Raw genomic sequence first — 13,549 nt, forward strand, 5'->3', positions numbered from 1 at the left:
GATTTGATGAATAGGTTGCACAGAAATTTGGGTTGGGATTTTGTTTGTGAAATGACGATGACTGTGTCTGGATGTGATTAGAGATGATGAAATTGAAAGTTGGGTAGCAGAAAAACAAGATATCATCATTAACAATAATTCGTCATTCTCTCACTACTACTTTTTTTTTTTTGCAAGGCTAATAGTCTCCCTAAACTGTTGGAGTTAGCCAAGCAGGAGGCATAGACCAGTACATAGAAGTTTTCTTACGTTTAGTCCATTGATCTAACTCATGAGCAACGGTATTACAGATTCTAGGTTGAAAATTAAAGATACAAGTTATTAAATTAGAGGCAAATAACTGAATGTCTTTAAATATGGCATCAGTCCTAGAATCACCATCAAAAGAACCCAAAGAGAACTGTTCCATCAGCTTCTTAGCATCACTTTCAATGATGATATGGGTCATCTTATGTTCCACTGCTTTCTTGAGAACTCTCCAGATGGCTCTGGCTTCAGCTTCTTCTGCAGACGAAACTTCAAAAACCATGGCAGCACAGAAAGAGGCTTTACTAGTAGAATTTCTCATCACATATCCTGCACCATTATCTCCAGAGATGTCATCAAAAGCTCCATCAATGTTACATTTGATCTAACCAACCAAAGGGGACATCCATTTGTGATTTAGAGCTATGGGATTTGAAATGGTAGCAACAAAAGTATTTTTCCTAGTAAGGGGCATTGCCCTAGCTTTTTCTATGACAGACTTATGATTTTCAGACACATTTTGAAAGACCAAGTTATTTCTACTGGTCCAAAGGGACCACAGGATAGCAACAAAAAGCTGTTGAGCATCATCAGGCAATCTAGAGTTTTTCTCCAGAATCCAGAAAGTAAGCCACTGCTGAAAAGTTTTTTGAGTAAAGAAAGAAGTGTTTATGCAAAAACTTGACAAGAACCAAACCTTAGAAGCAAAAGGACACAGAACCAAAGTATGCATAATGTTTCATGAGGATCCTTGCATCTGGCACAATCAACAGAATGCATGGGCATTCTGGTATGAAGGACAGTTCTAGCTGGAAGAGCATTTTTAGCAGCTTTCAAAATGAAGAGTTGAATTCTGTGAGGAACTCTAATCTTCCAGATATGTAACCAAAGAGTCTTACACGGAGAGGTATTAATGCCTCTGAGGCCCAAGTAAGCGGATTTTGAAGAAAATTTACCATTCTTCGATAGGTCCCAAGCCCTCCTGTCAGGAGTGCAATGCTGGCTTAAGGGAATAATGACGATCTTCTTAACAGAAGCATCATCAAAGTGGGTAGAGAGTCTAGAAACATTCCATGTTCTAGTATGGTTATCAATGAAGTAATCAACTTTTATGCTAGGGTCCTGAGGGGTGAGAAGGTTGGGAGTAGCAGAACCCAAATTTGGAATCCATTTATCACACTAGGGGTCGATAAACTTTCCATCCCCAACAATCCAGGAAACAAAGGGTTTAATAAACTCCTTTATAGCATGAAGGAATTTCCATGTCCAAGAGCATTTATCAGGACATTTGGCATTCATAAAATCAGTCCTAAGGAAATATCTAACTTTTAAAATCTTAGCCAGCATGCAATCAGGGTTTTCAATAATTTTCCAAGCATTCCTAGCTAACATGGCAAGATTATTTAGCTCATATTTCCTGAAGCCCAAACCACCTTCAGATTTAGGGGAGCACAGAGTATCCCAACCCAAAATATGGAGCATTCTATCTTTTGGGTCAAGAGATTCTCCCCACCAGAATTTGCAGAAATGGGCATCCATCTGTCTGCAGAGGTGCTTTGGGATGAGAAAAGCCCACATCTGGTACAAGGGGATATCTTGGCCAATATGTTTCACCAAAGTGGTTCTAGCAGCCTGAGAGAGGAGCTTGTGAAGCCAAACAGTTATTCTGGCATCCACAACCTGAAGGATGCCCATATGGGTTTGGATTTTATAAGATTTGAAAATAGTAGGAGTACCAAGGTACTTCTCACCCAAATCTCTGCTTTGGATATCCAGAATATTAGCTAAATGGGTTTTCCTATGTTCAGGGATTTTCCTACTAAAAAGAATACCAGATTTATCAAAATTAATTTCCTGCCCAGAGGCAAGGCAGTACTTTTGAAGATAACCTTTTATAACAGTAAAATTTTCAGTAGTATCATAAGAGAAAAGAAGAGAATCATCAGCAAACAGTAGATGAGTCATTTCTGGAGCATTTTTACAAATTTTGATACCCTTAAGAGTTCCATTTCTTTGGAGACTATCTATGTAAGAAGATAGAGCCTCAACACAGATGATGTATAGGTAAGGGGATAAAGGATCCCCTTGCCTTAGACCTCTCTCAGGTTGAAAGAAACCAGTAGGACTACCATTTAAAAGAACAGAATAGGAGACAGTAGAAACACACTGATTTATGAGTTTAATCCATTTTTCTCAAAACTTTTTCTAGAAAGGACCATTCCAATTTATCATAAGCTTTTGACATATCAAGTTTAATGGCAGCAGTGCCCTCAACTTTGTCATTATGATTTACAGAATATATGGCTTCATTAGCAAGGAGAATATTATCAGAAATACTCCTTTTAGGTATGAAGGCACTTTGGTTTTGGGATATGATGTTATTCATAAAGGGTTTAAGCCTGTTAGCAAGAGTTTTGGAAAGAATTTTGTAAATGAAATTACATAATCATATGGGTCTGTATTGACTGACTAATTCATCTAGAGGAACTTTGTGAATAAGAGCTATGTTGGTATGATTGAAGACTTTAGCTATATGCCCTGTTCTGAAGCAGGGTTGGGTCATATCAACAACAGCTTCACCCACAATATCCCAATGTTTTTGGTAAAATAAGCCTGTAAAACCATCTGGTCCTGGGGATTTTTTACCTCCCATTTGAAAAACATCATTTTTTATTTCCTCAGCAGTGAGGGGGAGATTTAGAGTATCATTATCCTCGGCAGAAAATTTAACAGGTAGATCATTTAAAATTTCATCCTGGAATTGTTGGGGTTGAGAAGACTAAAGATTTTTGAAATAATCTAAGAAAGAATTCCCAATACTATCTTTATCAGTTAGGATAGCATTAGAGGAATCCTTGATCCAGCTGATAGCATTCCTCTTTCTCCTGAAAAGAGTGACTCTATGAAAATAAGGTGTGTTTATGTCACCTTCAATGAGCCGTACTTCTCTAGACTTATCTTTCCAGTAGAGTTCCTCCAAGGTATAAAGGTACTCTAGTCTAGTTTTAAGTCTAGCAGTAGTATTAGAATCAGTGGGATCAGAAATCTGTATCTCTAACAAATCTTTCCTAATGGTAGATATATCAGTTTGAATATTACCAAAAGAGGATTTGTTCCAATCTCTAAGACCTTTTTTAGCACTAAGAAGCTTAGCTTTTAGTTTATAGGCTGGAGATCCTATAACATTGACAGACCAAGAGTTAGCTATAATGTCTCTGCAAGTAGGATCCTCAATCCACATAGCCATGAAATGAAAAGGTCTAGGCATGCAAGTTTCCTCATAATTAAAACCTATATGCATGGGACAATGATCAGAAGAATCTCTAGGGAGATTGTTAACACAGAATTTGGGACAAAGGTCCTCAGCAATTTGGTTTAAAAAACATCTATCTAGCCTTTCTAAAATTAAATCAGGACCTTGTTGCATATTGGACCAAGTGAATCTTGGGCCAGAAAACCCAGGATCATGCAAATTGAAAGTAGAGCAAAAATTTCTTAGATGTAAAAAATCAGAATCATTAACTTCAAGACCATCATTCTTATCTTTTGTTCCTAAAAGAGTATTAAAATCACCAATGACAAAGACAAGCTCATCTATGGGGGCAGTAGTTTGTTGACACTGTTGTTCCCAGAAGGAGGGTCTGAGGGTACTATTGGGTTCACCATAGACACATTTTTGTGTCCGATTTGTCTCGATTCTATATATTGTTAGGGCTCATTTTTGTACTTATTATGGTGTTTTATTTATTTGTAGGTATTTTTGGCCAATAAACATTTTTGGAAAAAATTGGCTCGAAAAGTTGTCGGAAAGCACCCGGAGGACACTTGCTATTCGGACCCCGATTTGGATAAGGGGCACCCCTAGGACACCCCAAGGCAGCTGTTATTCGTACCCGCACTCTGGATAGGGGGCGACCACCATCTTCTCCGTTTGAAATTCAAAATGGCGGGAAAGTAGGTGCAGTTTCTGGCAGATTGAGGGTTCTTGATTTGGAGGAGTTTGAGGTCGATTAAACCTCTGATTTTCATAGGATAGACTCTTTATGGGTCTAAGAATCTAATATGGGTGTTGAAATCGATTAGACTGGGCTCAATCGACGGATTTTTATCACAACAGAAATATATGGAAAGTCACGTGTGTGACCTGTTTTAGGGAATTTTAGAGAGATTAAAGTGCTATGAACCTTCCCAAAGATTTGTATCTATCTAAGGAAGAGTTTAGAATAAAAAGGAAAGCTCAGAAACGTGTAGAAATTCTAAAACAAGAAATTGCCGCAACTTTGCGTGAAGAGAAGGGAAGAGATTTGGGAGAGATTTAATAGGTATTTTTGGTATAAATAGATTGTTTGGGTCATATAGAAGGTGTGTAAAGAGTTTGGGGACCTGAGGATAGCCAGAGAAGAAGAAATCAGAGTTTTATCAAACTCTGTTTCTGCTGCTGCACAGCTCAAGAACGCGAAGAACATTGACGCACGATAAACAGTCGCAGAACAGTGTCGTTGTTCAACAGCAGAAGATAAGTAACGTTTACATACAACAGTTAATCATTGTAACGAATTCCCGTTCGAAGGATTAGAAGTTGGTCTAGAAATAATCTAAGTGGAGTCATCATGCTTTTTGTTTGCTAGAAATCAATAGGTTTGATTTGGTTGAGTCGGCCTTGATCTGTATTTGCTTACCCTTCCAATTTAGAAAATTCTATTGTATGCCTGAACGTAAAAGAGACGCACTAGGTGATGAGTGCCAAATATTGTATATATTTATCCCTTTTTGTTGGCATTTTAACTCATCTTTTGTGCATTAATTCTACATTTTATCCCATATTCTGTATTTTCATTGTTTTCAAGAATAAATATTTTTATTAATTAATTTTGCATTTTTAGGTAATAAATAAAGTTCGGATGAGTCGCGGAGCGAAAAAGAGCAGAAAAGTAGTGAAAAGCCGGGAGAAATCACGCAAGGAAGCCGCGGAGAATGGTGCGCACAACCTCATTTTCTATAACCAAAACCGCCTCCATCTTCAGCCGTCGGATTGGATCCATCTCATCATCCGATGGTCGCTCCTTCATCGCGCATCAAAATCTGAAGCTCCTGCAAAACACCATAGTGCCTAAATTCCAAGCCTTCAGATTAGATCATATTTAGATCCTACGGTCGCTTCTCTGCCTGTTCATCAAATATCGATACTTCCGGTTAACACTACAACACCTAACCTCTATCTTCGCCGTTGATTTTGTTGTATCAAAGCATCCGACGGTCGCTACCAACCTCATCAGGAGGAACCATCCGATCCACCACCACCTTCACATCCCACGGCCCATATCACGAAACATCACCTCTTGATGGACCCGGCTCACACCCTAGCGACCGAGCACCTACACCCCAAACAAACAGACCCTTCTCCCATTCTATCGAACCCATCTCCTCCACCTTACCCTGCTGCAAAACCAGTAAACCACCTCTCCCTGCAACTGTCGCCACCACCTTCTCCCTGCCACAACCACCCTAGTTCCGCCACCATCATCACCCTATCGACCAACAACCAAAACCCATCTCCCCCCTAGCCCTCTAGTTCCCTATTTTCTCACTTTTTCACGCTTCTCTGCCTGAATCCCTAGGCGTGAAAAACTGATGAATTAGGTAACCTAGAGTTGCAATTGGCGCATGAGAAGAGGTCAGGGAGCAATTACAAAGCATGGGTCGACATCAAAATGGAGTGGTTGTGTCAAATTGGGTGAGTAATCACAAACCCTAACCTACTGTTATTTTGGGAAAATGGGTAGAATCCTAATTGTGTTGTGGACTATAAATAGGAACTATGGGTGTGTTGTAAAAGTATGCTTGGAATAGCCAGCATCCAGGACTTTCATGTCCTGTTAATGTTTTAAATTTCAGTTCAGTTTCATGTTCATGTCTACTATGTTCTGTTGATGTTACTGTTAATCCTTTTGCTTCCTGTTAGTGTTAGTTTATCATGTTAGGTTAAATTAATTCCTGTTAGTGTTTCTGTTAATGTGTTCATTGTTAATTTCAGTTGGTTATGTTAATGTTAAATGTTGTAATGCTCCTGTTGATGTTTGTTAATGTTCACTGTCATGTTTAAACTGCTGTCACAATTGATGGAATGCTAGGCTAGATATCTGTGAAGCATTGATGTGATTGTGCAATGGAAGAAATCAGTGCTCATAGCAAGCTGATTTTCTTGCCATTCCTTGTGTATGCTTAGGTTGCAGTGTTGATTGAGCATTGGGAGAAACTAGTGCTCATAGCAAGCTAGTTCTCTTCCCATTCTATAGGAATGCCTGTATTCTTGCCTTAGTATTGCTTCATTTTAGTTTTTCCACAACCCTGCCCTTGGCCTTAGGCCTTGGTTCATTCTTGTTTTGTTTCGCTTTTGTTCACTGTTTTGTTTTTGCTGTTTAGTTTTTCCATTGCTTTTGCCTTGTTGTTTCTTCCCTGCCCTGCAACTCTGTTGCTTCTCTGGTTTGCTTCCAATTTGGCCTAGAGCCACTGTTTACCACTCCTAGTGCTGCTGTGCACTGCTTGTGCAGCTGCTGCTGTTTTGCATTGTCTGCTACCACTGCTGCATTGCTACTTCTTTTTCTTGGCCTTGCTGTGCAGCTCTTTCTCTTGCAGCTGCTGTTGCTGTTGCCCTCCTTGTGTTGCCTCTGCCAAGCTGCTGCTGCTGCCTTTCTGCAGCTGTTGCTGCCACCCCACTTCTGCAGCTGTTGTCTGCTGCAGCTCCATTGCTGCTTCCTCACCAAGCCCACAGTTCACTAAGCCAAAGACCCTCAAGTCCAGCCACAGTCCACTGTTAGCTCAATCCCATTGAACCCAAAAGCCTCTGAAGCCCAGTTAAGGCCAAAGCCTAGTTCACTACCAAGCCCAATTGAAGCCAAAAGGCTTCATAGCCCAATAGCAAACTAGGAACCCAATTAGCTAAAACACTTCCAAAACACACCCGATCTCTGTGGATCGACCCGTACTTGCACGAGCTACAACCGACGACCGTGCACTTGCGGTATTACTGTAGGCCCCCGTTTTATTGCGCTTAATTTTATACCCTTTCAAGGCCTGCCACTAGGTAGATTTGTTAAAGAGAAACCTAGTAGTTCGAAGCGTCTCGATTACCTTAATCTAGAAAGTCCGACTTTTGAAGATTTTGTTTTTAAACGTCCTTTGACTGAGGAGAGAATCCCTGTCGCTCCGATAGCGCCAGAAATGGCAACTTTGAAAGATTTGTTGAATCCAACTAGGGCTACTCGTCCTTCGTGTATTAAGTTAGCTGAAACGGAGGCACCCTATGAACTGAAACCTGGGACCTTACAGATGCTCCCAATCTTTTTAGGGAAAGAAAATGAAAACCCTTATTACCATGTAAAGGATTTTGAGGAAATTTGTAGTACTCTAAGAATTAGAGGCTTAGATGATGATGCTTTGAAGCTTAGGTTATTCCCATTTTCCCTGAAAGATAAGGCCAAGTCGTGGCTATATATTTTGGACTCCGAGTCAATTGAGATATATGAACAACTTACATCTGCCTTTTTCAATAAGTTTTTCCCTAAGCACAAAACATCGTATATTAGGACGCAAATATGCACATTTTCACAACAAGAGGGAGAATCTTTATATAGGTATTTGGAAAGGTTCAATGATTTATTATCTCAGTTTCCTCATCATGGTTTAGAAAAGGTTAGGCTAGTTCAGATCCTTTATGAGGGTTTAGATTATTCCACAACGACCATGGTTTAGTCTTTATGCACTAGTGGATTTGAAAACCAAACTGTTGATGCGGCGATGGAATTTTTTAATGAAATCGCCGAAAAAACCCAGCAATGGGAAAATAGTAGGGCACCCCAGAAAACAATTCTTTTAAGTAGAGGAAACGTTAATAGGGTAGAAGGAGGCTATGAATCAGATGCCAAAATTGCTGCTATAGCAAAAAGGTTAGAAGCTTTAGAAGTGGGCTAGACTAGTGGTAGAGTGGAGCCTTTTTGGGAAGGCCAGAATATTGAAGAGCAAGCCAATGCTCTTTATAACAACACTAGATTTGACAACCGTCAAAAGATTGACCCATATTCAGAAACCTATAATCCTGGTTGGAGAAACCATCCGAACCTTTCGTGGTCTAAGGGCCAAAGTCAAGGTCAGTTTAGTAATTTTAATGCTCCCCCAGGTTTTGGCTATACTAAGAATCCTTCGGGACTAGCTCAGTTTCAGAATCAGTCAGATAAGAAAATCCTAAGTTTAGAGGAATCTCTCGCCTTGTTAACTCAGTAAACTGCAAAATTTCAGTTATCCGTAGAACAGAGTCTACAATCTAGTAACAGGATAGGACAAGAAAATAGTCAGGTTATTTCCGAGTTAAAAACCCAGGTTGGTATGATAAGTGATTCTTTGAGAGAAAAAGATAAGTTTCCTATTCAAACACAACCCAACCCTAGAGAAGTTCATGAATTAGGTGCAAAACCATCGAATCAATTGAATGTTGTTAGAACCCTTAGGAGTGGTAGAGTTGTAGACAATAAGGTAACCATGCCCGATAATGAACATACTGTAGTTCACCCCTCAGAATCTCACCTCTCAGGACCAGTAGCTGAAGAGACTGATAAAGTTTCTGATGATGTGAATTCGGTTCCTGAAAGGTCTGATTTTATGCCTAGAGCACCATTTCCTCAGCTATTAGTACCAACAAAGAAGGAATCGAACTTTAATGACATAGTGGAGGTTTTTAAGCAAGTTACCATAAACCTTCCCTTATTAGATGCAATTATGAAAATTCCTGCTTATGCCAAGTTCCTTAAGGATATGTGTACGCGAAAGCGAAAACTTAGCGTCCATAAGAAAGCCTTTTTAGCTATTACGTAAGTTCAATCATTCAGAACACCACAACTCCAAAGTACAAAGACCCAGGTTCTCCTACCATTGCTTGCACAATAGGTAACTTCTGGGTAGAAAAAGCTTTACTTGACTTAGGAGTCAGTGTGAACTTACTGCCATTCCATGTATATTTACAGCTAGGACTTGGTGAAATGAAACCTACTCAGATGACACTGCAGTTAGCTGATAGGTCTGTTAAAATCCCTCGAGGTGTTATCGAGGATGTTCTTATTGAGGTCGAAAAGTTTATTTATCCAGTGGATTTCGTGGTCCTAGATACCCAACCTGTCCCTGACCCAGAGAACCAGATACATGTGATTTTAGGTCGCCCATTTTTAGCTACGTCTAATGCGATCATTAACTGTGGAAATAGTGTGATGAGTTTATCTTTTGGTAATATGACTATGGAGATGAACATTTTTAATGTCAGTAAGCAACCTCATGAGCTAGATGACACATGTGTTGAAGAGGTGAACATGATAGAAGCCTTAGTTCAGGAGTCATTACCAAACATTTTGTCTGAAGACCCATTAGAAAGTTGTTTATCCCATTTTGGTTTAGATTTTGACGACGATAACACTATTGAACAGGTGAATGCTCTATTAGATTCTACCCCTGTGTTAGATACTGATAGATGGAAATCTAGGTTCGAACCATTACCAGTTTCTGAAACTACCCTAATTCCTTCTTTAGAAGAGCCCCCAAAGTTGGACCTTAAACCACTACCCGATACTCTAAAGTATGTGTTTTTAGGCCCATATGAGACTTTACCTGTGATTGTAGCTTCCGATTTGGATAGTGATCAGGAAAGTAGGCTAGTAAATGTACTTCAAGACAATAAGGAATCTTTAGGGTGGACTATAGCAGACATTAAGGGTATAAGTCCTACTGTGTGTATGCATCAGATTCATTTAGAGGAAGACTCCAAACCTTCTAGGGAGATGCAACGTCGACCGAACCCTAACATGAAAGAGGTAGTTCGAAAAGAGGTGCTTAAGTTGTTAAATGCGGGTATTATTTACCCAATTTCAGACAGTAAGTGGGTCAGCCCTGTTCAGGTTGTCCCCAAGAAATCAGGTATCACTGTAGTCCAGAATGATAATAATGAATTAATCCCAACCCGAGTGACCACGGGATGGCGTGTGTGTATTGACTATAGGAAATTGAACAAGGTCACAAGGAAGGATCACTTTCCCCTTCCTTTTATCGACCAAATGCTAGAGCGATTAGCTGGACATAGTCACTATTGCTTCTTAGATGGCTACTCCGGTTATAATCAGATCGTTATTGCCCCAGAAGACCAAGAGAAAACCACTTTTACCTGTCCCTTTGGTACCTTTGCGTATAGACGCATGCCTTTCGGGCTATGTAATGCCCCTGCAACTTTTCAGCGTTGTATGATGAGCATATTTTCTGATATGGTAGAACGGTTTTAGAGGTCTTTATGGATGATTTTTCAGTGTTTGGTTCATCTTTCGATGAGTGCTTGCATCATTTGACATTAGTGTTGACTAGGTGTAAGGAAAAAATTTAGTGCTTAATTGGGAAAAATGCCATTTCATGGTTAAATCAGGAATTGTTTAGGGCACATCGTCTCTTCAAAGGGTATAGAGGTAGACAAAGCCAAAGTTGACCTTATTAAGACTTTACAGGTCCCAAAAACCGTAAAAGATATTAGGTCATTCCTAGGGCATGCAGGTTTTTACCGTCGATTCATTAAGGATTTTAGCTTGATTTCTAGACCTCTTTGCAATTTGCTTGCAAAAGATGTTAAGTTTGTCTTTGATGATGCTTGTTTAGAGGCTTTTGAGAAGCTTAAAACTTTACTCACTACTGCCCCGATAGTCCAGGCACCTAACTGGAACCTACCCTTTGAGATTATGTGTGATTCTTCAGATTATGCTATAGGCGTTGTTAGGACAGAGAAAACAAATTACTTCATGTGATTTATTATGCTAGCAAAACTCTGAATGATGCCCAAATGAACTACACAACTACCGAGAAGGAACTTTAGCCATCGTGTTTGCCTTGGATAAGTTTAGGTCCTATATTAGGTTCTAAGATCATAATCTATACAGATCATGCTGCTTTGAAATACCTTTTCTAAGAAGGATACCAAACCTAGATTGATTAGATGGATCCTATTGTTACAGAATTTTCCCCAGACATTAGAGACAAAAAGGGTGCAGAAAATGTAGTAGCAGACCACTTGTCTAGGCTAGTTGTTAGTTCCCCTAGTGATTCCCTTCCTATAAGGGATAGTTTCCTGATGAACAATTGTTCTCTGTTTCCCAATCACCTTGGTATGCAAATATAGTGAATTATCTTGTTACTGGTCGAACCTCAACATTGGGGTAAGCAAGATCGTTCTAGGTTTTTAGCCGAGGTTAAGCATTTCTTTTGGGACGATCCTTATCTGTTTAAGTATTGTCCGGACCAGATTATTAGGAGATGTGTATCTGAGAGTGACCAGTCTAGTATTATCTCCTTTTGTCATGAACATGCATGTGGGGGTCATTTTAGTGCTAAGAAGACTGCTGCTAAGATTTTGCAGTGTGGATTTTACTGGCCTTCGTTGTTTAAAGATTCCCATAGTCATTGTGTTTCTTGTGAGCGTTGCCAGAAGTTAGGAACCATTTCCCGTAGAAATATGATGCCTTTGAACCCTATTTTAGTGATTGAGGTCTTTGATGTGTGGGGCATTGATTTTATGGGTCCATTTCCTATTTCGTTTGGTTATCTTTACATACTTGTCGCTGTAGACTATGTGTCTAAGTGGGTTGAGGCGGTTCCGTGTAAAACGAATGACCACAGGGTCGTAGTCCAGTTTTTGAAAGAGAATATACTTACACGTTTTGGTACGCCGCGAGCTATAATTAGTGATGGAGGTTCACACTTTTGTAATAGACCGTTTGCTCTTTTAATGAAACAATACGGTATTACCCATAAAGTAGCAACCCCATATCACCCTCAGACTAGTGGTCAGGTAGAGGTTTCCAATAGGGAAATTAAACGTATTCTAGAGAAAACAGTTAATCCAAATAGGAAAGACTGGTCGTCGAGGCTTACTGATGCCTTATGGGCTTACCGTACTGCGTTTAAGACACCCATTGGAATGTCACCTTATCGTTTAGTGTTTGGCAAGGCATGTCACCTGCCTGTTGAGTTAGAGCATCGAGCCTATTGGGCTATTAAGAACTTAAACTTTTCACTTGACAAGGCAGGAGCTCAAAGAAAGCTCCAGCTCAATGAGTTGGACGAGATTCGTAGAGATGCATACGATAGTGCTAAGGAGTATAAGAACAAAATGAAACTTGTGCATGATAGGAATATTTTACGAAAGTCATTTTCTCCAGGTCAAAAAGTTCTTCTGTATGACACTCGTTTGCATCTATTCCCCGGGAAGTTGCGCTCTCGGTGGACCGGTCCTTTTGTGGTCCGTACTGTTTTTCCTCATGGCGTGTTGAGATTGAGACACCAGATGGTAGTAGTTCTTCGAAGGTTAACGGTCAGCGATTGAAGCCCTTTTTAGAGCCTTTTCCTACAGGTGATGTTGAGGAGGTCCCTCTGGAGGACCCTGTTTACCTTGATTGACCATCGAGGCGATTTTGTATGTTGTATAATATTTTTGTAGGTTTTTGGTTACACTTCACCCAGGTACTATCTTTCCGACTTCTCTCTTTACTATTTCCTCATGTTACTTATATTTTTGGTACTGTTCTTTATTAGAAACATTGAGGACAATGTTAGATTTAAGTTTGGGGGTGGGGTAGAACTTTTTGTTACCTTTTCGTTGCAATAAATAAACTCCAGAGCCTAGAAATTTATCCCTATTAAGGATGGCACTAACCAATCTAAGTGGATGGAAGCATTTTGGTTGTAGGAGTTGAGGAACCAATCTGACTAGATGGCAACATCTAAAGAGTCTATTCATAAAAGCACAGAGCTCAGGTGTTAGAAATAACATGATAGTTTCACCATATCTCGTTGAGTCCTTTTCACTTCTGTTTTTATTTTGTTTTGTTTTTAAACTATGTTTCTCTAAGTGATTAGGTGGGGCTCACGATTCAAGTTGTTACCAATGCTAGGGTGAATTAGAGTGATTGAGATACAAAAAAAAAAAAAAAAAAAGAAAAAAGAGACCAGACCATCAGACCAACTGGAATAAATTCAATAAAGTCGACCACTGGAACCCTTGTATATGCCAGTTGTGTTGACCTAGAGTTAGGATTATCAATCACTGGTTCCCTTGTATATGCCAGTGTGTTGATATTAGTCAGACTAGTATCTCAGTCCATTAGGATAGGTTCATTTTGGCGGAGGCCTTCAGACAGATATGAGAAACACCGTTCACCTAGTAAACATCAAAACCATCTATGTTTTTCTATATCCATCTTCTTGATCTATCCATGTGATTAGTTTT

The 13,549-nt window shown here is 39.7% G+C and overlaps 1 protein-coding gene across 1 annotated transcript; it reads right to left on the bottom strand.

Annotated features, from left to right (window-relative positions):
* Positions 1–190: 190 nt before the first annotated feature.
* Positions 191–2,899, bottom strand: LOC113351782. The gene is made up of 6 exons (XM_026595716.1): positions 2,784–2,899; positions 2,463–2,645; positions 1,573–2,371; positions 944–1,368; positions 725–845; positions 191–631 (listed from the first exon to the last, which is right to left on the bottom strand). Exons 1-6 carry the CDS (start codon positions 2,897–2,899, stop codon positions 191–193), a joined length of 2,085 nt encoding a protein of 694 aa, XP_026451501.1.
* Between the last annotated feature and the right edge of the window lie 10,650 nt (positions 2,900–13,549).

This window comes from Papaver somniferum, chromosome 2, assembly GCF_003573695.1.
Source record: "Papaver somniferum cultivar HN1 chromosome 2, ASM357369v1, whole genome shotgun sequence".
NCBI classification, from domain to species: domain Eukaryota; kingdom Viridiplantae; phylum Streptophyta; class Magnoliopsida; order Ranunculales; family Papaveraceae; genus Papaver; species Papaver somniferum.

What these genes read in the sequence shown, in the direction of transcription:
- LOC113351782 (XM_026595716.1), bottom strand. Translation starts at nt 2,899, where the DNA reads ATGGGAGGTAAAAAATCCCCAGGACCAGATGGTTTTACAGGCTTATTT. An exon ending in CAACCCTGCTTCAGAACAGG is followed by an intron (nt 2,646 to 2,783) that starts GCATATAGCTAA and finishes TCTTGCTAACAG; the next exon opens with GCTTAAACCCTTTATGAATA. An exon ending in TGTGTCCTTTTGCTTCTAAG is followed by an intron (nt 846 to 943) that starts GTTTGGTTCTTG and finishes GAAAAACTCTAG; the next exon opens with ATTGCCTGATGATGCTCAAC.